This window comes from Silene latifolia, chromosome 4, assembly GCF_048544455.1.
Source record: "Silene latifolia isolate original U9 population chromosome 4, ASM4854445v1, whole genome shotgun sequence".
Lineage (NCBI taxonomy): Eukaryota > Viridiplantae > Streptophyta > Magnoliopsida > Caryophyllales > Caryophyllaceae > Silene > Silene latifolia.
Genome location: NC_133529.1, coordinates 25190387 through 25214839, shown reverse-complemented (window position 1 = coordinate 25214839; position 24453 = coordinate 25190387). Strand labels below are relative to the sequence as shown.

General features: G+C 40.4%; 1 protein-coding gene across 2 annotated transcripts; it reads right to left on the bottom strand.

Moving 5' to 3' along the window:
* Positions 1–14: 14 nt before the first annotated feature.
* Positions 15–24134, bottom strand: LOC141653297 (ATP-dependent DNA helicase Q-like 5). Of its 2 annotated transcripts, none has more exons than XM_074461018.1 (20): positions 22868–24134; positions 22729–22782; positions 22314–22426; positions 22011–22226; positions 21842–21920; positions 21512–21565; positions 21341–21415; positions 21190–21243; positions 15826–15870; positions 15644–15738; positions 15428–15557; positions 14743–14841; positions 14252–14307; positions 14045–14147; positions 13585–13713; positions 13215–13384; positions 12589–12613; positions 12390–12505; positions 11412–11574; positions 15–234 (listed from the first exon to the last, which is right to left on the bottom strand). In XM_074461018.1, the coding sequence occupies exons 1-19, from the start codon at positions 23966–23968 to the stop codon at positions 11487–11489; spliced, it is 2802 nt and encodes a 933-aa protein (XP_074317119.1). In that variant the 5' UTR covers positions 23969–24134; the 3' UTR covers positions 15–234; positions 11412–11486. The 2 variants fall into 2 exon arrangements, with proteins under 2 accessions (XP_074317119.1, XP_074317118.1); XM_074461017.1 differs by lacking the exon at positions 15–234 and adding an exon at positions 2017–2105.
* Positions 24135–24453: the final 319 nt, after the last annotated feature.

The window sequence follows — 24453 nt, the reverse complement described above, 5'->3', positions numbered from 1 at the left end:
GCAAAAAACTTTATATTAAATTCACTATACTCGTAATGATTCGTAAAAATAACCACAAATTCCAGCGTGAAAAAGATACAAGTTACTATATAACCAATTTACAAAGGAGAGATCTGTCAAAAAAATTACAAAGGAGAGAGGTCTCATGCTTGTTGGAAGATTAGATGCAATAATCACTTTCTAATCAGACAATCGCACTTTAATGGTGGTGTTCTGATAATTGATTATCCATTGCTGTATGGAAATAATACAGTAACAATAAGCAGCAGCAGCAAATCATGTTCTTGAAGTATGAATAGTGTTGTGCGGAAGCGTGAATATCCCGTGTTGGGCCTGTGCTGCATCTAACCCAAAATAGTACGATATTGTCCGCTTTGGGCCAAGCCCTCACGGATTTACTCTTGGGCTCCTTCCCAAAAGGCCTCGTACTATTATATTTAGTAGATACTTATAGGGTGTGTTTGGATAGCAAAAGTGGAGGGAAAGGGAGGGGAGGGGGAAGGAGGGAAGGGAGAGGGAGAGAAGGGAATGAGAGGGGGAATGGAGTGTGGTTGTTTGGATACAATTTCCCTCCAAATCTTGCCTATCGTGGAGAGATTTTGATTTGCCTTGGAGGAGGAAAAATGGATCCCTTCAAATCTCCCCCCTTCATTTCCCTCCACCCTTATTTGCTATCCAAACAAGAGATTTTAAATTCCATACTCTCCCTCTCTTTCTTTTCCCTCCAAATCACTCAATCCAAACACACCCATAAAGATGATCTTCCATCTTTATTCTACCGATGTGGAACATGGGTTTGCACCTTAACAATCCTCCCCCCAAACCAAGGACCATCATCTTGACTCGGACCTTGACCTCTATGGAGGACTCCCACACTTTACAGCCCCAACTTTTAGACACCCGAAACATCACAAGTCTTGATAATCTCCCCTTAGCTGACACACCATGCTACCACGAGCCGTCCATGTGCCCTTCTTGGGGATTTGCTACACATGCATATCGAACATCCTATGCATCCAATATACCCTGGACCGGGTCCGTCACTTCAGAAGTCCTAGAACACAAACGGTCTCTGGCATCCAACCTGGAAAGGATCCACCAAACCTGTGGCACCCAATCTGATAAGGGTCCACCTGATCAACAGTTCTAGTACATAAATGGTCTTTGTCCCACAAGACCTATGACGACTTTCATCCATTTAGCCCTGGATCAGGCTTGCTCAAGGACTCACCCCGAGCTAGGAGTTCCATGTCTTACAGTGTACAACTTCAAGTCTTAGGCCTGCTGATGAATCCTCGTGTCTAGCCCAAGTCAAACCTTGGGCTCTGATACCACTTGTTGTGCGGAAGCGTGAATATCCCGTGTTGGGCCTCTGCTGCATCTGTGTCCACAACCCATAATAGTACGATATTGTCCGCTTTGGGCCAAGCCCTCACGGATTTACTCTTGGGCTCTGTTTTAGCAGGATTTTCCCTGGAAGGATCCGGCCTGATTATTGAGTAATTAGGGTATCTAGTTCAATAAGTTTAGAATAATAATGCGAGTAAATAACAAGGAAGAATTAAGTATAAAGAATATTGTTTGTATTACTTTGATAAGCTAGGTACAAACTTGTAAGTATAACTGAATATTCAGGAAAGAGTGAGAGATAAATCGTAAATTATTGATGAAAAATGAATGTCTTTACAATTGTTAGATTATGCTATTTATAGTTCTACATATGCTAACGTTACATTCAACCTCAACGTTCCCCTTGATTGTTGGAGTTGTTAGCTGGAAAATAGGGCACATTCCCTATTAACACGGTTGACTCATTCTTCTTTAACAAACCATCCTTCCTTTCCTCTTGCACGTCAGATATACTAAGATTATGTGCTCCTTGTAGTTGGACTTGGTCTTCCATGAGAGTAGGACGTGGTTATTTGTTCATATAACTGTATTTCTTGTTTATCAATTTAATCCAGCCTACCTGAGTGTCCTGCCATGCTATTCTGTGCTTATCATCAGGCTTTTCTTCTAGGATTTAGTAGCTTGCTTATCTTGTGGTACTCTTCATCTGCCAAATAGTAGTTAGATTTGCCCGGTCTCTGGTTGCCTCAATCAGCCTAGTAAGGTCAGGCCAAGTTAGAGTCAGACCAGGCTGAATTGAGCCTAACAATTGCCCCTTGACATTTTACCCGTGCTGGATCAGGCCAGGGGTGAGATGTCAATTTTACCGGGTTAAACAATAAAAGGAATTATATTTACTCAATGACTCTTAGACTCCTAGTGACCGTTAATCACTGCAACGGCTAACTGTATGATGTCATGCTGACAGTTTTGTGTTTTCTAGGGTTTTTGCACCGTTACTCTTCTTCTATAAATACGGTAATTGTGATGAGTTTATTTTTCACCAAAATTCTTCCACTTTTCTTGCTTAAATATTCTCTAAAATTCTTCCCTATTCCCAGGAATTCCAGTTTGCTAAGTATAATTTCTCATTAATTTATCACGATAAATAAAATAACAAAGGATATGGGAGCCAAAAAGCGTCCTGCTTCCCAGAAAGCTGCTGCTGAGCCTGAACCCACAGACGTCCATGAGGAGGAGGTGCTTGAAATTGATCCTCCTGCTCGTGCTATAGCTTTTAAATATCAAGATTCTATTTTTTCTGCTCTTCAATCTCTGGATCCTTATTTCCCTGAAGAAAACCTATTGAAAACGAACTATGATAGGGTTTTAAGGGAGAAAAAATTAATTCTTGATTCGGCTGAGGTTTGGATTCCTGAGTTTTGTCCAGTCAGAGCTAATTGCGTGTCACCTGGTTGGTTCTGTATTTATGAATGGGCGTTCAAAGCAGGTTGTAAGTTACCTTTTACTACTTTAATGATTGATACTATTCGTGCCATGGAAGTATCACCTTTCCAAATCATGCCAATGGTTTGGAAACTTGTCCACTCTATTGAAAATTTATGTGCTAAACATAAACTTGTAATTACTATTAATGATATCAAGGCAGTATATCATCTGAAAAATCCTTCTACCGGTCGTTTCAATTTGAGAATTAAGTCTAAAATGTCTCCCTTAATTACTAACCTGGACTCTGGAGATGATAAGAGCTGGGCAAAGACTTTTATGTTTATCCGGACTGAAAGTCTGGGGTCAGGCTTTGATTATCTGAGATATCCTCCTTTGGAGAGTGGTAGGTTTCCTGTACTCTTAATTTGCAATTTATATTATACGAAATTAGGATATTTAAGTTTTACCTGTGCATTTTTGGTGTTGTTTGTAGCTCCTGATTGGAACTTTGACCCTCTTGACGAGGAGGCTACTTCAAGGATATAGGCTTTTCTTTCTATTCCTGAGGAAGAGAGGGGTTGGCCTGCTAGTCTGGGCAGGGATTTATTGCCCCGGTATATGAAGACTAAGCTGAGTGTGGTTAAAGTACCCAAAGGCAAGCCTAGCTCCACTGCTCTTTCATGTACGTCTTCTATATGTCTTTGTGTTGATTGTTGTCTTCTTGTCGCTTCCCTTCTGATTTTTATGTGTATTTTTTATATATTCAGTATACAGGTCTGCTGCTAGGTTGGCCAGCTTTACTGCAAAAGATTTAAAAGCTGGGGTTGCTAGGATTGCTGAACAGACCAAGAGCCAGGAGGCTAGTGGGAGCGACAAGACGCTTGAAGTTTTGGTTTCTGATGTCCAGCCTCCCCAGGAACCGCCCAGGCTAGTATCACCAGAGGTCGTTCAGGCTTCCAAAAGGAGGAGGGAAGCTATTATTCCTGAAGAAGAAGGGAGAGAGAAAGAGCCTATTCAGGCTCAGCCAATCAGAAGTGTGTCTGCTCGGATGGACAATATGGATGCTGCCCGGGCGCAGATAGATGATTTCTCTGCTAGTATGAGCAGCCATCTTTTATCTGACAATAACTTTGAGTCTTCTACTAAAGTGGTTTCTATCTTGTCTTCTCTTGTGACAAGGGTTGCTGCCCTCGCTTCTCAAGCTAAGGAGATTAGTTGGAAAGGGACTTTTCAATTATTATGTGTTCTTTATGTTGCTTTATGTTTGGCTGATTGACTCTCTTTTGTTTTTCTGTAGGGATTGGACGCTGGGTTGGTTACTGCTTGTCAGCTCAGGGATGCCCAGGCTAGGATTTCTGGCTTGGAGGAGAAATTAGATAAAGTTAACCGTGAGCTGTACACATCCAGGGGTAATGAGGTAGTACTTCAATCTCAACTGGGGTCAGCTAGAGAGGCATCCAGGGCTGCTTTGGTTTGTGAGGTGGCTGCAAAAAACGCTGAGAAAGTTGTTAGGCAAGAGTTGAGCCTGTAAGGGAAGAGCTGAAGACTTTCAAGGAAGAGTTGGCTGCCGAGAAGCAGGCAATGCAGGATCAGCTGAGGAAAAATGAGGAGCTTGGTGCTGAAAAGGAGCTAGTGGAGGCGCGACTTGCGATCTTTCGCTCAAGACTTCTTTGGGAAAGGCCGGTTGATGTTATGAGGGATCCGGAATCGACCAGCTAATGGGATCCGGATCGGGATGAGACGACTTTGGACACCCAAGATCCCGATTTGGCCAATATGGGTCAAGAAGAAGAAGTGGATTCTCCTCCTTCCAAGGAGAAATCGGTGATCAGGAAATGGTGGATGGTTGTGAGTCGGTTACTGGTTCGAAGCCTGTTTAGATTTATATTTTTCCTTTTCGTTTTGGCCCATCCAGAGGGAATGTTCCTGGAATGAATAATTATTAGGTATGTGATAAGGCTGGCTTTTTTGGATGAATATTTTGATTCGGTTTTGAATAAATATTTGGTCTTTGTTGGTTTCTTTTTGTGTTTTGATAAGGTACATTTGTAGTGTTGGATGTGTACTTTGGATCTCGCCGATTATTCGACCGGATCGGGCCGATTTTTTGCCGGATCGCGCTTCTTTGTGTCATGGGTGGGGTTATTGCACATGCGGAGGGCTTATGTCCCCCGCTTGTCCGGAGGGCTTATGACCCATCTATGTTTATACAAGCCAGGAAAAGGTTTTCCAGGTTTGTATATTAAATTGAGCTCAATATTTTAAGGCCTGTTTTTGCAACTGAAAGTTGGATATCAGTTGGATATTAGTGGGATGGCCCTCAATCTTTAAAATTTGTTTTAAGTAAAGTACAGTATGTAAAACAAATATTGAAGATTCTACTCGGTAAAGGGAAATACGAGAATATTGACAAGTACTTGGGCACATAATGGAAGAAATTATATAAGGCATTTATTCATATAATGGCAAATATCATACATTTAGTTTCATATCAGGTCAGGCAGGAAATGGTAAGATAAAGGTTATACCTGGACTGGGAGATATATTTTATATGTGAAATAGTTTTAAGTGTGCAATATTCCAAGCTCTTGGGATCATTTTGCCGTCCAGAGTTTGTAGTCTATAGGCTCCCTGACCGACTATTGAGTCAATCAGGTAGGGACCTTCCCAGGTTGGGGCCAATTTGCCAGCATTCTTCTCTTTTGTGTTTTGGAAAACTTTTCTGAGAACAAGGTCTCCTACCCTGAATACTCTAGCTTTGACAGTCTTGTTATAGCTTTTTGCAACTCTTTGCTGATATGCTGCCATTCTAATGCTGGCTGCATCTCTTAGGTCTTCCGTCAAGTCCAGGTTGTCCTCCATTAGAGGTATATTGCTCGTTATTGTATTCAGGCTGCATCTGGCTGATGGAATGTCGACCTCATCTGGGATTACTGCTTCACATCCATAGACCAAGGAGTAGGGGGTTTGGCCTGTGGATGTTTTAGGAGTGGTTCTGTCAGCCCAGAGGACCAAGGGGAGCTCTTCAGCCCATCTACATTTCCTTTTTTTCTAGCTTCTTCTTTATGCAACTGATTATTACTTTGTTACTAGATTCTGCCTGGCCGTTAGCTTTTGGATATCCTGGTGTGGAGGTTACTAGGTTGATGTTCCATTGAGCACATAAGGCTGCTGTTCTTTTTCCCACGAATTGCGTGCCATTGTCGCATACTATTTCAGAGGGGATGTCATATCTACATATGATGTTGTGTTTGATGAATGCTATGACATCCTTTTCTTTGACTTGCCTGTATGAATCAGCTTCTATCCACTTGGAGAAGTAGTCAGTCATTGCTAGCATAAAAACTTTTTGCCCGGGTGCTTGAGGTAGTTTCCCTACTATATCCATGCCCCGCTTCATAAATGGCTAGGGTGCGGATATGGAATGTAGTTCCTCAGATGGCTGGTGGATATATGGTCCGTGAATCTGGCAAGCTTCGCATTTAGAGCTGAATTCCAGGCAATCGGCCCTCAAAGTGGGCCAATAATAACCTGTTCTGAGTACCTTGCTTGCCAGGCTCCTTCCGCCTTTATGATTTCCACAAGATCCTCCATGGATTTCTGATAGTATCTGTCACTTCTTGTGGTTCCAGCACCGAGGTATGGTCCCGCTGCGATTTCTTAAAAAGCACGTTGTTAATAATAATATATGAAGCAGCTTTGATTTTGAGTGCTCTAGCATCTTGCTTATTCAGGGGGAGGATTCCTTGTTGTAGCCAATCATAGTAAGGTTTCGTCCATGAATTGGCAATATATATTGGGAAACATTCATCTTGTTTGTTTATTGTAGGTTCTAATAAATGTACGATGGGTATTTTATCAAAATCAGGGGGACTGAAGTTGGATCCTAGGCCGGCTAGGGCATCGGCCTGGGTATTCAAGTCCCTAGGAATTTTATCAATATTAAAATTGCGGAATTTTGATTTTAAATTCTGGACAACTTCCAAATAAAGCATCATTTTTGAGTCTTTTGCAGTACATATTCCATTTACTTGGTTTGAAATAAGAAGGGAATCAGTACGTACCTTTAGGTTTTGTACACCAAGGTCAATAGATACCTTTAATCCAGCTATCAGGGCTTCATATTCTGCCTCATTGTTGGTAGCTTCGAATGCACAGCTTATAGCTTGTACTATCTTATCCCCCTGTGGCGATTTTAGTACTACCCCTAGGCATGTGCCCCTCATGTTGGCTGCACCATCGACAAATAGAGTCCATTCTAGGTCTGTTTGGTCATTGGTCAGTCTATTTACTTCTTTTATTAGGTCGGGTTCTAGGGCTGGACTAAAATCAGTCACAAAGTCTGCTAGTGCTTGTGACTTAATTGATGTCCTTGGTTCAAATGTTTATGTTGTATGTGCTTAGCTGGACTGACCATTTGCACATTCGTCCGGACAATTCTGGTTTTCTAAGTACAGACTTGATAGGGAGATTGGTTCTGACTATTATAGGGTGGCTTTCAAAGTATGGTCTTAATTTTGTGAAGCTCATAATTAAAGCTAAAACGTATTTTTCTAGTAGGCCATACCTGATCTCTGCATCCAGTAGACTTTTACTTACGTAATAGACAGGGTGTTGTTGTCCGTCCGCTTCTTTGACCAGGATCGCACCGGTAGTAGCGATTTGATCGAATGTATACTTGTCGGGGGTTCATCTTTGACGGTTTTGCCAACAAGGGAGGAGAGGATAGATATGTTTTCGATCTTCAAAGGCAAAAACGATGATCGGGGTCCATTGAAAGTCTTTGTTTTTCCTTAGCAGATTATAGAATGATTTGCACCTCTCTCGACGATCTTGAAATGAACCCGTTCAGTAATCGCTATTCTTCCCCGTCGCTTTTGTATGTCTTTGACTGTCTTTGGTGGTTCTAGCTCCAGGATGGCTTTGATCTGTTCAGGGCTGGCTTCTATTCCTCTTTTTATCACCATATAGCCCAAAAATTTGCCTACTGAGACTCCAAAATGGCATTTCTGTGGATTGAGCTTCATATTGAATTTCTCCAGTATTTGGAAGGCTACTTCCAGGTCTTTGACGTGGTCTTCTGCCTTTTTTGACTTGACTACCATATCGTCTATGTAGACTTCCATGGTATCTCCTATTTGATCTTTGAACATCATGTTGACTAGCCTTTGATAGGTTACACCTGCATTTTTTAATCCAAAGGGCGTAGCAGTATAACAGTATATTCCTCTTTCAGTGATGAAGGTTGTACTTTCCTGATCTGCAGGGTGCATCTTTATTTGGTTGAATCCAATGGAGGCATCCATGAATGTTAGCATCTCGTGGCCTGCAGTGGCATCCACCATTGCATCGATATGTGGCAGGGGAAATGGATCTTTGGGGCAGGCCTTATTTAGGTCGGTGTAGTCTACACAAACTCTCCATTTGCCGTTTTTCTTTTGGACGACTACTACATTTGCTAGCCAGTCGGGGTACATTACTTCCCTGATCATTTCCATGTCCAATAGCTTGTCAACTTCTTGGTTGATGATTTCATGCCTCTCTGCAAAAGAAATTTTCTCCTTTTCTCATGCGATGGCTTAAAGGATTTGTCAATATTTAACTTATGGGTTATAGTATCGCATCTATACCAGTCATATCAAAATGTGACCAAGCAAAACAAGACATTTTAGTTTTGAGAAAGCCCAGATTGGGTCGACCGAGTCGGTGCATCGACCCTACAAGTACCTTTCTCGTCAGGGAATTCGTGGTCCGAATGACCTCTCCTGTTTCCATCTGTGATCGTGCAATATATTCTTTCCCGACAGGACTTTAATTGCTATGCGAGGGACTTACCTGACTTTGAGGGTTTCAAAGCCTGGGTATAGCATTCCTGAGCCGTCCTTTGTTCTCCCCTGATGGTGGTTATCCCCCATTCGGTTGGTATTTTCACACATTGATGGTATGTTGAAGGAATTGCTTTGACGTTGTGGATCCATGGTCTGCCCAGGATTACGTTATACGAGGATAGGCAATCTATTACCCCGAATCTTTCATAGGAAGCCACACCTACCACATAGGTTGGCAGGCTAATTTCTCCCAGGGTGTTCTTTGTTTCTCCGCTGAATCCAACCAGGACACTGGATTTTTTGATGATTTTCTCTTCATCTATCCTCATAGCTTTGAGGACGTCAAGCATCACCAAGTTGATTGAACGCCCCCGCTATCGTGGATTCTTGATACCTTAGTCATGTGCCAATTTGCATGGTAATTACCAAGCTGTCATGGTGTAGATCTGATATTCCCTGCAAGTCTGAGTCATCAAAAGTAATAGCAGGTAATGATTTAGATCTAAGAGGGGGTTGAAGTTTAGACTCCCTGGATATTCATTTGGCAGCCGAGCTGGTTAAGCCACAAATTTCTGATCCTCCATTTATAAATTTGACTTCATAGATGGGGGGGGGAGGAGGAGGATCTCTCTTGTTTTGTCCTTCATCTTTGTTCTTTGCTTGCTGGATTAAGTCTTTCAGATAGCCTTTCTTTAGGAGGTATGCCACTTGTTTTCTGAGTTGGATGCATTCTTCTGTGGTGTGCTCGATGTCCTGGTGGAAGTCACACCATCTCGTTGGATCTTTCCTGGGGTTGTCTGATTTTTTGGGCCATCTGACCGTGTCTCCCAAGCTTTCCAGGCGTTTGATTAACCCTGCAGTATTTATAGAGAAGTTATATTCAGGAATAGTTGGTAGGTTAGAGAGGTTACCTTTGTGTTTCTTGTGCCATGTTGACTTCAGATCGTTCAGGTCTGGAATAGGGTGCTGATCTGGGATTGCCTCCCTTCTGGTAGGAGCTTTTCCTGTTAGTGTGTCCATAGCCTTGCTTTCCTCCGGACGAGTTTGTCCTGAAGTTGAGATCTTCTTCCAATATGACATGTTCTAAGACGATTGATTGAACAGTGGCAAAGGTTGGGCAGGCTTTTTTGGTTAAGTCTGCGTAGATGTCACTCATCAAGCGGACTCCTTGCACAAAGGCTTCTACCGTCTCTTCGTCACACGGGAATGACTACCTTCTCTTTGACAAATCTTGCCAGAATTCTTTGAGAGATTCTTCGAAGTTGTTTTACCCCAACAAGTTCTTTGGTCTCTTGCCATGTCTCTCTTGCTTGCGAATTGTTGATTGAAGGCATTGACCAATTCTGCAAAATTCTTGATACTTCCATTTGGGAGATTGATGAACCATTGTAATCTTTGCTCCATCGGGGGTTGTACCAAAGCCTTTACACATGCGGACACCCTAAGTTCACTGGGTATTGAGGCGGCTAACATCTTCTGTTTGAATATGGCAACGTGATTTTGTGAATCAGAGGTTCCATCATAAGTTCTCATGGATGGGACGGTAAACTTCTTGGGGAGATCAATCTTTGCAATTCCATCTGCAAAGGGTGAATCGTGAAGCCAACTTCTACTTGATCCACGTGGTCCGCACTCCGGTATATTCTCTATTTTGTTGTGGAGTTTTTGAATTTCTGAAGCATGGCCATCATTATTGCTTTTGTTTTGTTTGTTTCATCATTGGGAATGATTTGGGTGCCGGATGAGGTATCCTTCTCCGGAGTTCCAAAATTGGAAAAGTCAATGTTTTTGATAATGGATGAGAATGGAGTTCCTGGTTCGAATCTGGTCTTGGAGCCTGATTTTCTAATTTTTTCTTCAGGTTAGACTCAGATTCCTTCAGTCTACTTGGGCTGTCTTTTCTTGAATTGTCTCCAATTCTTTGATCATAGTCAAGGCAGCCGCCAATTGTTGTTCTGGGGTGAGTTCTACCATTTTTGTATGTGAATATTAAATGAAGAATGGCAAAAGGAAAAAAAAAAAATTTTGATTAACGAACTAGATGCCCCACAGTGGGCGCCAATTGTTTTAGCAGGATTTTCCCTGGAAGGATCCGGCCTGATTATTGAGTAATTAGGGTATCTAGTTCAATAAGTTTAGAATAATAATGCGAGTAAATAACAAGGAAGAATTAAGTATAAAGAATATTGTTTGTATTACTTTGATAAGCTGGGTACAAACTTGTGTGTATAACTGAATATTCAGGAAAGAGTGAGAGATAAATCGTAAATTATTGATGAAAAATGAATGTCTTTACAATTGTTAGATTATGCTATTTATAGTTCTACAGATACTAACGTTACATTCAACCTCAACGTTCCTCTTGATTGTTGGAGTTGTTAGCTGGAAAATAGGGCACATTCCCTATTAACACGGTTGACTCATTCTTCTTTAACAAACCGTCCTTCCTTTCCTCTTGCACGTTCAGATATACTAAGATTATGTGCTCCTTGTAGTTGGACTTGGTCTTCCATGAGAGTAGGACGTGGTTATTTGTTCATATAACTGTATTTCTTGTTTATCAATTTAATCCACCTACCCGAGTGTCCCGCCCGGATAGTAGTTAGATTTGTCCTGGTCTCACGGTTGCCTCAATCGACCTAGTAAGATCGAGGCCAAGTTAGAGTCGACCAGCTGAATTGGGCCTAATGCAAGCCCTTCCTAAAAGCGCCGTCTTATTATATTTAATAGATACTTATAAAGATGATCTTCCATCTTTATTCTACCGATGTGAACATGGGTTTGCACCCTAACAAATATCTTTACCCGATGGATATTTGAGATTAGTTTGTCAATCTAATAAGGTGGTGTGCCGGTATGTAATGTATTAAGCTCTACAGGCTATGTTCCATCTTTTCTGGCAAAATTCATGAGCTCAGCTTTTGCTGCTTCCATTATCACTCTGAAGTCGACATTTGTGTACCTTCCCCTGCATTCAATTAACTTGTAAGCTTTTACAGAATAAAATGAGGACGAGCCAATCATGTGGGTAAATGTAGATTAGTAATTAATTGTCACTTTTAATTGCATTTACTTCCCTTCTAAATTAGCTATATAAACTAACACCAGCCATAAGTGAGAGGCATGCTGAAATGTTTAAAAACTAGTGATTCTCTCAGTCTAAGGTTAATCTTTCATCTCTCAGAATTGCTTCCAACTCTCTCCCCTTCCTCTACTCCTATTCCCCCCTCAAATATTTTCTTGTTATGTCACCAAAAATATATTTGGATCAGCATAAGGCCAGTAATTCGGCCAGTGTAAACTTGTATGTTCGGACAACATTACTCCAATCCTTAAAGACTCTCACCTATGGCAAACGACTCACTGGGGCCGGATAGTGTTTGGGAATACTATATACTTTAGATTGGTCGCATCATTTAGAGTTTTGATTTGTTTTGTTTTGTTTTGTTTTGTTTTGCATACAGTACAATTCAAGTGATGTATGGGTCGGCTGACAGATAATAGTGGGTCAATGGTTAATCGGGTCAGGTCAGCTTTCCACTTTCCAGAGCTGATGGTAAGATAGAGGTCATCGTATGCCGCCTGACCGGTCTTGACAAAATGAAAACTTTTTTCAAATGACTCGTTTTGCAACAAGAGTTGCATCAACCAACGACTATTTGAACACATAAGAAGCGTAGACAGTTTTGTGAGTCAATTGACAACATTCATCATATTTCAAAGCCAAAGAAAAGTGAATCTATGTCTGTTTGAGTAAGATGTTGACGCAGAGCTACAACTAACCAGAAATGAGTCTTAGACCAGGTTGCAGAAGGATAGGCAGGACTTGGAATCCCATGCATTATTCTCGCCACTGCGCGAGGGGTTAATTTGGCGCTTGAGTTCCTCTGCAGAAAGACCTACAGGAGCAGATGGTACTCAGTTACAGACATCAGTTAGCAATCTCGAAAATGAAGTCAGAAAGTATCTCGTTTTCTCTTACCTTTATATCTGCTTGCAGAAATCGGCTGCACAAATATATCAAAAAATTATCAATGTGACAAGAAAAGAAGTTTAAAACAATTTCCATGGTAATAACCTTAGGTGAGAGCGACATTGAGGTTACGATGGGAAGCTATGTTACTCCAATTCGCTGCAAGTGTCCTAACACATGTCAACGACTCAACGTGTCACATCACATATGGCTATTTTGTGAAAAATATTCATGTTTTGGCATGGTGTCGAATTGTCGTGTAGCGTCGAATTTTGGAAACGGCGATATGTAGCAAAAGTGCAGTGTCAACATAACAAAAGATGAAAGTGCCCAACAGAACCAAACTAAGAGGTCGATATTTTTTATGTTGAAAGCAATCTCTAAGCATGGAGCTTTTTGTGGTCAGAGAAGGCTGAAAATGATTAGTCTAGTACGATAAATGAACAATCATTGATGAAAAATGCCTTACACAATAGACTCCTAACCTAGTTCTTTGCTATACTATTCATACTCTCATCATGATTGTTTAATTTCTGCGTCTCGTTGAGACAATTCATATAAACTTGCATTAATAAGGTTCATCTTTCATAAACAATGATGATTGTTATAAATTTACTACACTGAGATGTAGAAACCTGTTTTGGTTCATCATTGTAGAAAGATCAGTATGATCTTCTTCACTGAAATAATTTTGAATCCTTCTCTGCAAACAAGGTGTGTGTTGTGCCCCATCACATCCATCCGTCCTTCCACATTGTTTCACAGCAAAGGTAGCAGCTTTGAACATAACGTCTAATTTCTGAACCTGTTTCAAAAGGATATACAATGATGTAAAACTTGGCCAATTTGAAGATTTTTTTGTGTTTCTAAGTGCAGCCAAATTTATGGCATCAGTCTAGAAAATAGATTTTAAAAGGCAAATTTATCATCAAAATACAAGATCAGAATATCTGGCAACGTCAAAAAAAGTGAGAATATGATGGATTGTGGATGAGCTCCAAAAACCTTGCAACATTCAATCTCTGACAACCATTTTGTCATATGGGTTGCTAGAGAGCATAAATCTGAAGGGGCTTTCACAACGGTGTAACAGTAGGCTGGATCCTTCAGTTCAAATCGTATTTCATCACTAAACTGCAATGACAAGAAGACCATGTAGACAATGTCAGAGATACCAAAATATTTTTCTTGGTTTATGCTTTAATATTGTAGGCAAGAACCAACCAACACAATGCATAAGGTAATAAAAATTGGGTAATCGAGAAGATCGCCAGCATCATTGGGAGTTTATTAGTCAGGTCATTTGGTCATAACCACCAACCAAAGCCAAATAGCCAAATAGGCAAGCATATATCTAATATTGGAGAAATTAATGATATGCGCTCACCACCGAAGCCAAATAGGCAGAATACAAACACGATGGGAATTGGGAAAGTAGTATATACCAAACTAAAAAAAGATAGACCTTTAGGTTCAGCAGATGATTAAGAAGCTCTGTTGTCGTCAGACCAATGGCATTTGCCACAGAGGGGATGTCAAAAACATGTAGCCCATGCTTATTTTCAGACCTAAAACGTGCCATTAACAAGGAATTCAGAACTCCAAGAATGACGTATCACAAGCAATCTACCTCTTCTGGAAGGAGTTAGAAATCATAAATGGAATAACATACTTGTTCAAAATTCCTGCGACCACAGCATTCCCAGCAGCTAGTTCCATTGACGGAGTCTGCACAAACATAGGCATTATTATATAAGTGAATTATTTATAACCACTCCATATGTAACTATTATTTTCTCGTGTATGAATCCCTCGTTACTGTATGGATTGGAATTGGGTAAAAAAGCATAATGCGTTATATTTTTTTGGGAAAATTCTCTACAAATCATTTGGGGAAATATGTTGTTGTTGTTGTTGTATGTAAGCCTTATACTAATATGATCACCAATTCATCAAATATCATAACAAAGCACAGTTTTATACTAGCTGGAGCTGGACAATAAGTTACAGGGCCATAAAAAAAGAAAAACGGATGCTAAGCATAGTCCCTTTGCATAAGCCAAATGTCCTTTCTCACCATGGTTTTCCGGAAATAGTTCGAGCCCTAACTCGTAATGGGATAAGCACCTAAAATCACTTGTGCGAGCAAAGCTCAAAACTTACCTTGTGAAAGTTCAGGCTGCAAGTAACATTAAGTTGTGGAAGAAGTTGCAAATATTGCACTTCGCCTAGCTCCAACTGCGTCAATATAGTTAAAATTACCTGACCAAACCAGCAAAATAACATCAGCCAACTTCTTAGGTGTAAAGGATGAATTTTGATTGTAAACTCCTCCAACAATGACGTCAATGCAAGAAAGTTGTGATATTAAGTTTTAGGTTTTGATGACCTAACAATCAAAAACCATAATTCTTACAAGGAGACCAAATGCAGCTAAGCTATGCTAGCATGTTACCGTTACTTGGCTGCAAGTGTCAGATGCATCAACGTCAAAACAGCTATTTTGTGAAAAAGTTTAATGTTTCGAGCTTAAATGAAGTGTCTAAGTGATGTGTTGGGACAGCGACACACAACCAAAGTGAAAATTTGAAGCAACATAGCAGGCAAGAATACTATTCCAGTTTTTATTAAAGCCTCGTTTGCTTTTTGGTTTGCAGTAAACTAATTGCCCCCTTGCAAAAATTAGAAAGTTATTATAGGTATTTGTCCAGAATACCCCAGCTTAAAATTTGTTATCAAAACCACCGTCCCAAACTACTCCACATCAGCATTATCTTCAAGTCAAAGGGTATCATGGTTTAAAACACCCAACATATTTTCATACGAAAATAGACGCAATATAAATTACCTCTTCTTTCATGTCAAACTTGCGAGATGCAGATTCAATTATCAATGAATGAGTTTCATCCTTCAATCTCATTTCACTGCTAAAAATTTGGCAAAGAAGTTTGTTCACCATATATTCATCTACACCGTCACTGCAAAATGAAGGAAAAATCAGCATGCTCTATCTTAGCTTTGGCAAAGCCAATTATTTTGACAACCATTTGCATCAAGAGATCACCTGTACAGCAGGCTGCGTAACTTAAAATAAACAATGTCATCAAATAGGAGATGGCAATACGAAACCGTCCCATCTCGTCCAGCTCGTCCGATCTCCTAAACAAGTAACACAAAGGGAAATTCCAACTTTCATGATTGTGACTCCATAGAACACATCAAACTGCTGGAGGAAAGTTGACAAACCTGAACATACTCTTCCAAGCTTTCTGGCAAGCTGAAATGAATAACCTGAAAGAGACGGGTAACATTAGAAAATCCACCTTTCAGAAGTTCAAGACAGTGCTCACGTGTCTATATAGCTCAAAGGCATGACTAAAAGAAGGGATAATCCTTTCTTTCTAAGCTTTCCTGTATAAGAGGTAGAAGAGAATGAATGGAAAAGTGTGAATATATTGATATTAAAGGTACAACTTATATAGGTGAATACAAGAGAGTAAATAAGGGAAGGAGCCTATGCTAATATTACAAGGAGGTATGTATTCTATATTTACAAAATATATATTCTATATTTACAGATATGGGTAATCAATTAGGTGTGATTGACAAGATTTGATTTGCTGTTTTGATCTTGTGTGGGTATAGGATTGTTGCTGTTAATACGCCCCCGCAAGATGGACGTCCGAGGAGTGAGTCCAAGCTTGATTCGTAACTCTTGATAGTGGCTTTTGTGCAATGGCTTAGTAAGAATGTCTGCGAGTTGGTCCTTGCTTGCAACGTGTTGAATACGAATTTTTCCATGTTGAAGTTGTTCTTTGACGAAGAAGAAGGATAGAGCCATGTGCTTCATTCTTGAATGGAAGACGGGGTTCTTGGCATAGAGAGTGGCGGATATATTGTCACAGTAGATGGCCGGTGGTTTGGTGACAGTAATGTGGAGCTCAGAAAGTAGATTCTGTAGCCAGATAGTTTCGGTAATGTGAGGGCAATTGCCACAATTCAGCGGTTGTGGATAAGGCTAGGCCACGTTGCTTCTTGGATGACCACGAAATGGGGTTGCGTCCAAGATAGATAATGTATCCAAAGTGGTGGATAAGTAGGTGTTTTTGTCTCCGGCGTGATCGGCATCGCAAAAGGCGTGGAGACATAGAGGCGTATCACGATATAGTTGGATACCAAGGTTGGGTGTTCCTTGTAGGTAACGAAGGAGGCGTTTTAAGGCGGTCGAATGTGTAATGGTTGGGTGATGTAGAAATTGAGCGAGGCGGTTGACAGCAAAGGCTATGTCAGGCCTAGTGAGAGACAAGTATTGCAGGCTTCCCACTATGGCTCGGTATGTGGACTGGTCATGAATGGGGTTGGCGTCATCTCGAAGAAGAGGAGGAGAAGTGGCCATTGGCGTGGCATTTGGTTTGGCTTCAGCCATTTTATACTTTGTTAGAAGGTCAAAAATGTACTTAGATTGGTTTAAATGGAGACCGAGAGCATTACGTGTTACTTCGATTCCAAGAAAATACGATAGTGGGCCAAGGTCTTTTAATGAGAAACGATTAGATAGGGTGGTTATAAATTGTTGTAATTTTGATGGGTTTGGTCCGGTGATAATGATATCATCGACGTAGATTAACATGTAAATAGTGGTTAGTTTTGTTTGTAGAATGAATAGAGATGTATCAGAGATAGATTGTTTGAAACCAAGGGTGGTAATGTATGTTTTTAACTCGTTGTACCAGGCTCGAGGAGCTTGTTTTAAACCGTAGATAGCTTTATGTAATTTACAGACATGGGTAGGGTTCGATTGATTAACGAACCCCGGTGGTTGTTCCATAAACACATCGTCAGTTAAGCGTCCTTGGAGAAAGGCATTATTTATGTCTAATTGACGTAGGGACCATGACTTGGTGACAGCGATAGATAGAATTAGCCGAACTGTTGTTGGTTTGACAACTGGACTGAAGGTCTCCGTATAATCTATGCCCGGACGTTGGTGAAAACCTTTGGCAACGAGGCGAGCTTTGTGTTGCTTGAGGGTTCCGTCGGGATTATATTTGTTGCGAAAGACCCATTTGCATCCAATTATATTTTGAGCGGAAGAACGAGGAACTAGTGACCAGGTGGTATTCCTGTCTAACGCATTATATTCATCTTGCATTGCATGTCGCCAGTGAGGTAGAATTAGTGCTTGTTTAACGGTGTTGGGAAGGTTGTCAGGGGTCGGTGATGTATGAGCGAGATTGAGAGTTTTCTTGTAGTATTTCGGGTTTGGTTTCCGAATATTGTTATCGAGTCGAGTGGTGATAGTTTTCACGGGTTGTTGGATGACAGGTTTAGGTTGCGTGGTGACAGGGTCAGTAGTGGATGAAGGTGGATTGGGTGGCGGTGAGGAGGGTGAAGACGAGGGTGTGGTGTGTGGTTGAGTGGGTCGGCGTGAGTAGACGATAGTAATAGGTGGACGGGCACGGTTAGGGATTTCAGTGGCGGGGCCAATGGTATCCGACGGTGGAGGCGACACGGGGGGAGGTAGGAGGGGAATAGATAGGACACACCAATCATCAGGATTGGTATGAACCGATGGGGGTGAGGTTTGGATGGGAGATTTATGAAAGGGAAATTCGTCATCAAAGAATTTAACGTGTCGAGACGTATAAATACGATTTGTTTTTGGGTCAAGACAGTGGTACGCGCTTTGAGTGGTGGAATAACCGATGAAAATACATGAAATAGAACGGTTTTCTAACTTGTGTTTGGTGTATGGTCGTAGCCAAGGGTAGCAAAGACATCCGAAATTATGAAGTTTGGTGTAGTCGGGATTGGTGTTATTGATTATTGAGTAAGGTGATTTGCCATGTAAGGTTTTTGTAGGAAGACGATTTATTAAATATGTCGCAGTACTAAAAGCAAAGGGCCAATATGTGGTAGGAAGGCCAGCGTGATTTAGGAGCGCAAGACCGGTTTCAACGATGTGACGGTGACGTCGTTCGGCGTAACCATTATGTTCTGGTGTATGAGGTGGAGACGTGAAATGAGAAATACCATTATTAAGAAGAGTATGATTTAATTTAATGTATTCACCTCCGTTATCGGAGAAGAAGCGTCGGATTGGTTTGTTAAAATATTTTTCTACTAAGGCTTTAAATTGGTTGAATATTTGGGTTGTGTCGGATTTACGTTTTAAAGGGTATAGCCAAACATACTTGCTAAAGTGATCAACGAATACAATGTAATATTTATAGTGGTCTCGGGAAAGGATTGGGCTAGTCCACAAATCAGAAAAAATTAGATCTAAAGGTGCGTTGGTGGTAAACGAAGAAACAGAGAAGGGAAGTTTCTTGCTTTTAGATAAATTGCAAGCTTCACAGTGAGAAAATTCCAAAATAGCAGAAGATAAATCTTTATTGATTAATTTGATTACATCATAACTTGGATGACCTAGTCTATGATGCCAAGAAATTGGAGTGGTGCTTTTCACAGCTGCATAGACGGTTGATTTTGCAGGACACCACTCGTATACTCCGTTGTTAATGCGGCCCTGGAGGAGGTGTTTCCCCGTCGATATTGCCTTAACACAAAAGGAATCTTGTGAGAAAATTACATAAGCATGGTTGTCTTTACATAATTGAGAAATAGATATGATATTTCTTGAAATATTGGGAACATGTAATACGTTATTAAATTGAAGCGATTGAAGGGTGAATTTACCAATGTTTTCGATGGGGAGTGCAGATCCGTCTCCAATTAGGAGATCATCCAGGCCGGTGTAGGGAGAGTGGAATGCAAGAGTATCCAAGTCATGAGTAACATGGTGAGATGCGCCGCTGTCAAGGAGGTATGCTGGGTTCGGGTTTGGTGGACCTTGAGTTGCGGCGTGGGCCTGTGGTTGCTGCTGCTGGCGAGTAGGTGGTGCAGGGAAGATGATGGTGGGAAACAACCGACGAAAAAGAGGGCAATTAGCAATAACATGTCCGGTTTGGCGACACCATTGGCATCGGCCTTTGAAGGGTCTCGGGTTTGGATTGGGGTTTTGTTGAGCAGGTTGTTGATTGGCAAAATTGGTGTTGTAAGAGTTGTTGTTGTGGTTGTGGCGAGGATAGCCACGGTTGTTGTTTGACCGAAAGGCCGGGTTTGCAGACGGAGCAAAAAAATTGGTGCTAGGTTGGTGTTTTATGGTGAGGTCATGGTTGAGCAATTTTTCATGGAGTGCCTCAAAAGTGATAGGTGTATCACGGGCTCTCACGGTGTCAATGACGGGTTTGTAAGTCTCGTAATCTAAGCCTTTGAGGATTTTAGATATGACATCTTCCGGATCAATGGTTTTGCCCATAAGAGCTAATTGATCAACGCAAGCTTTAATTTTATTCATGTATTCGGTGATGGTTTGATCCGTCGTTTTAACGATGGAATCAAGGCGTTCTTTTAATTGAAGAATGTGAGCACGAGAAGGATTCGCGTAAGTATGGGCAAGAATGTCCCATGCTTCCTTAGCGGTTTTTGCACGCACTATGAGAGATTGAAGTGCGGAGGAAATCGTACCCATGAGGGCACCCAAGATCAACCCGTCCTGTTTAATCCAAGTCAGGTATGCCGGGTTGGGTTGCTCCTGTTTGGTGGTGCTGTCAACGGTTGTGGCAGAGGGTGGTGTCTCGGATCCGTCAAGGAAGCCGAGTAGACTGAGACCAAAAAATATATTGGTTAATTGGAAGTGCCATGTGGTGTAGTTTAGGGCGGTTAGCTTGACCACATGGTGGAGATTTGGGGCGGTTAAAGGCTTGGTTGAATCATGTGGGTTAGCAATGGTGCTGTCGTGGTGAGTGTTGGTCATGGTTGCGTGCGGTTGGTGTCGGGATGAAGAGGAGTGTTTGAAAGTGGCGGAGCGTGGTCGTAGGTGTTTAGGTGTGGATCTGGAATGGCTCGTAGATACCATATAAGAGGTAGAAGAGAATGAATGGAAAAGTGTGAATATATTGATATTAAAGGTACAACTTATATAGGTGAATACAAGAGAGTAAATAAGGGAAGGAGCCTATGCTAATATTACAAGGAGGTATGTATTCTATATTTACAAAATATATATTCTATATTTACAGATATGGGTAATCAATTAGGTGTGATTGACAAGATTTGATTTGCTGTTTTGATCTTGTGTGGGTATAGGATTGTTGCTGTTAATATCCTGCACTCCAAAAATGCCTCTGGAGATATCCCTTTATACATTTCACAATTGCGTAAAATACACAAGTCTTACCACTTGTTTGGATAGAGAGACATGGAGGGAAAGGGAGCGCAAGGGAGGGAGGGATGCTATTTCCCTTGATTCCATATTAAATTGGGTTGGAGAGAAAAGGCAAATGACAAACTTTCCAGGATTAGGAAAGAAATAGGGAGAAAATCCCTTTCTCCATTCCCCTCCCTTCTCCAGTTCTCCTTCCCTCGAAATATCCTATCCAAATAATGCTTAGTCTAATCTCTGGATTGTGCATGATGAAATGATGGGTCAATTTGTTAAATATACAGACTTGGATGACTATTGAGCTCTTTCATTCTTAGAGACACCAGGGCTAAAGCAGAGAAATACATTATAAAGTAAAGTAAAAAGTGAAGTTGTCTTCTTACAGCTCCAACGTCGCTTTTATCCAGCCCCATTCCAAATGCAACAGTTGCAACAACCTAGCATCCAATGAGATATGGATGACTTAAACACCACATGAACAGAAACTAAGAAACTACGATAAGTTAAAATAACTGTAATCAAGATTATGCCTACCACTTTGATTTTATTGGAACAAAATAAAGCTTGGGCACGACTACGATCCTTTGCCAGCATCCCACTGTTGTAACTCTTGAGTACACCAAATAAACAGTGATTTATTGTCAAATAACGCTCATCATACAAAAACTGTTTGGGTTACAAGATTAGACATTTTGTTCGACTCACCATTGCAGAAATATTGTTGTCACATAAATATTTTCCAATCTTATCAGTCTCATACTGCAGAATGAAAGGAATAAGTAAATAAAAAAAGTTAAGAAGAAGAAATGGTTGTATATCTTTAATAGAAGAGGTACACATGTTTCTTCACCCATCAAAAAGTAATATCAATGTAACTATATCTGCAGCAAAACTTAATTATTAAAGTGAAGAAATCAGTATGTGAAACAGAATCACTGTTAGCTGTAGTTGAGTAACTAAATTGTTAGTTTTAATGTGTTTGATAAGTTACCACAAGCTGAGAAATACAGAACAAATTTCCAAAAACAGATGTACCTTAAACTTGCAATAAATAATGATGCTCTTAAGTTCAGAATATGGAGGTGATTTGATAAGCCCAATCAATTCTTTCATCCTGTTGTATTAATAGGATTATTCATGAGTTTGTAACCGCTTGCATAACTATAAAGTAGATCAAATAAATACAATGATAGGAAAACTGTACTTGTTATCTCCACTCAGAGACACCGACATCTGCAAATTGTTTCTTAACTGAGCAGTCTTTACCAGGTTAGTAGATGGAATATCCAAAGCATGCATAACAGCATCCAAAGTTTTCCTAGTTGCAGTTGCCGTCATTGCAAGTATGCACTCAGCATTTAGTTTATCACGAAGTACAGACGCCCTCAGACGCATGTATGAAGGCCGGAAATTGTGTGACCTGAACCATTATGATTTATTTTCGCGTGCCATAAATTCTTAGAAACTCCAACAGATTGAAATGAATTAAAAGCTAACGGCAACCAACCATTCAGATACACAATGTGCTTCATCAATCACAACAAGCGATATTAATGAACAAGATGAAATGATTGACATGAACTCTTCATTAAGAAACCTCTCTGGTGAAACAAAAAGCACCTGAATCATGCACAGATGCAGTATCAGCTGACAGAATAGACGCACAACTTTCAAACATTTACCCATTAAACATCTGCCGATTGATAAAAACAGTTAAAGGGGAACATGAAAAATATATGAGACGGTCTCACATCTAAGACTAACCCTAGTAACTACATGAGGAATACATAAGTACTTGGGTCGGTCTCACTTGTGATACCATCTCATACAAGTCTCATTATTAAATTAGTTGCATTTCAATCAAAGACTGCACCAAATGAAGATCATTTCTAAACCTAATATGTCCACATTGACAAACCGACCTTAATACTTCCTTCTTTTAGTAAGCTCAAAGTCTCGGACATCTCGTCAAAGGGCTGAAAGGTGCAACATAAACCAATTAGCAACGAAACAAATGCTCTACAGTAGAACACAAAACAGGAGGAAAAAAACATATTATACCTGACTACTACTCAATAGAGCACCATTAACAACAGAAGGCAGCTGTTTCAACTGATCAATCATCAATGCCACCAAGGGACTTATAACAAGTGTAATCCCAGGAAAAACAATAGCAGGCAACTGATAACACAATGACTTTCCAGCACCAGTTGGCAAAACCAACATAGTCGATTTTTGAGCAAGTACCATTTTAACAGCCTCTAACTGCCCTTCCCTAAAAGAATCATACCCATGTGTAAGCTTCAACAACTTGACCAAATTTACATCAGATGCCTCATTTCTTACATCTAAAACAGCATTTTTAACAAGCTCATAATCGGTTCTCGGCTTTTTACCCTCCCTAGCAGCTAAATTGATCCCCTCCTCATCACCAAGATCATTACTTTGACCACCATTATTACCCTTCCAGCTTCTCTTATTCCTTCTATAGGAATTTCTCTTTGACGATGAACTATTACAATTGCTATTTCTATTCTTAAATGTGAACCTTCTACCATGCCCATTAATATTAAGTTTGACAAAGTTACCTTCACTACCACCTAATTTTGCTCTTTTTGCAGGCAATAAACTAGTACCCGACCCGTTTCCCCCTGAGCCACTTGCAATCAAATTAGACGGTTTTTTAACTACTTTTTTGTCAAAACCGGCAGCTTGACCGTCGCAATGGACCTCTGATTCGGGTTTTGAAACCGACCCAGATAGCAAAATTGGATCTTTTTCAGTGCAAGCAAAGTTCAAGTCATTTTTTGTAAATCTAGAAAAAGAAGTTGAGTTGGAGAATGAACAGGAGCCAGCTCTAATGGAATTAAAGTTGGGAAGTTCCGGGTTCGGATAATTGGGTCGTCTAATTGGGATAGAAAAGGATGAATTAGAAGAAATAAAAGTGGGTGTTGAAAATGGGTGGTGTTGGAGATTGTGTTTAGAAGGGCTTTGTGGGGAATTAGAGGGTTTAGAAGTGGAATTAGGTTGGATTTTTGAGGGTTTTTCTTGGGATTTTTGAGTTTGGGTGAGTTTATTGGGAAGTTTTGGAGGTGAAGGAAAAGGGTTTCTTGGAGGAGTTGCAGAGATGTGAGAACCGTCGGAGTCAGTATCTGACTCCATTGTTGAAAGTACAAGAAATGTCTGAGAGAGATGGAGAAATACAAGGGAGAAGTGAAGTGAGTAGCAAATGCAGTGTTTCTGCAGATCTTGGCTTGGCTGGGTTTCTCAGGAACGTGGCTTCTTCCCGCCAATTTCACAACACTCCAATGGCTCCGCTGAAAACCTCGTCTTTACCCGATAAAAAGGATTGTATATGAGATGTATTATCTCACATTTAACGAGTTTTTGTTTTTTTTTTTTTTTTATAGGGTTTATAAATTATATTTTTATTTTAGGACGTCAAAAATCAAATTTTTCTGAACTTACAGCCTTTTCATGTAATTTTTTTTTTGAGTTATAATGTAACTTTTTGACATTAATGTTTAAGTAAATGAACTCAAAAATTTTCAGAATTACTTTTTCACATACTGACTTTACTTTTTCACATACACTTTTTCATTAATTTTCCATCTATTACCCTTTTTACCAAAAACCTAAAAAAAAAA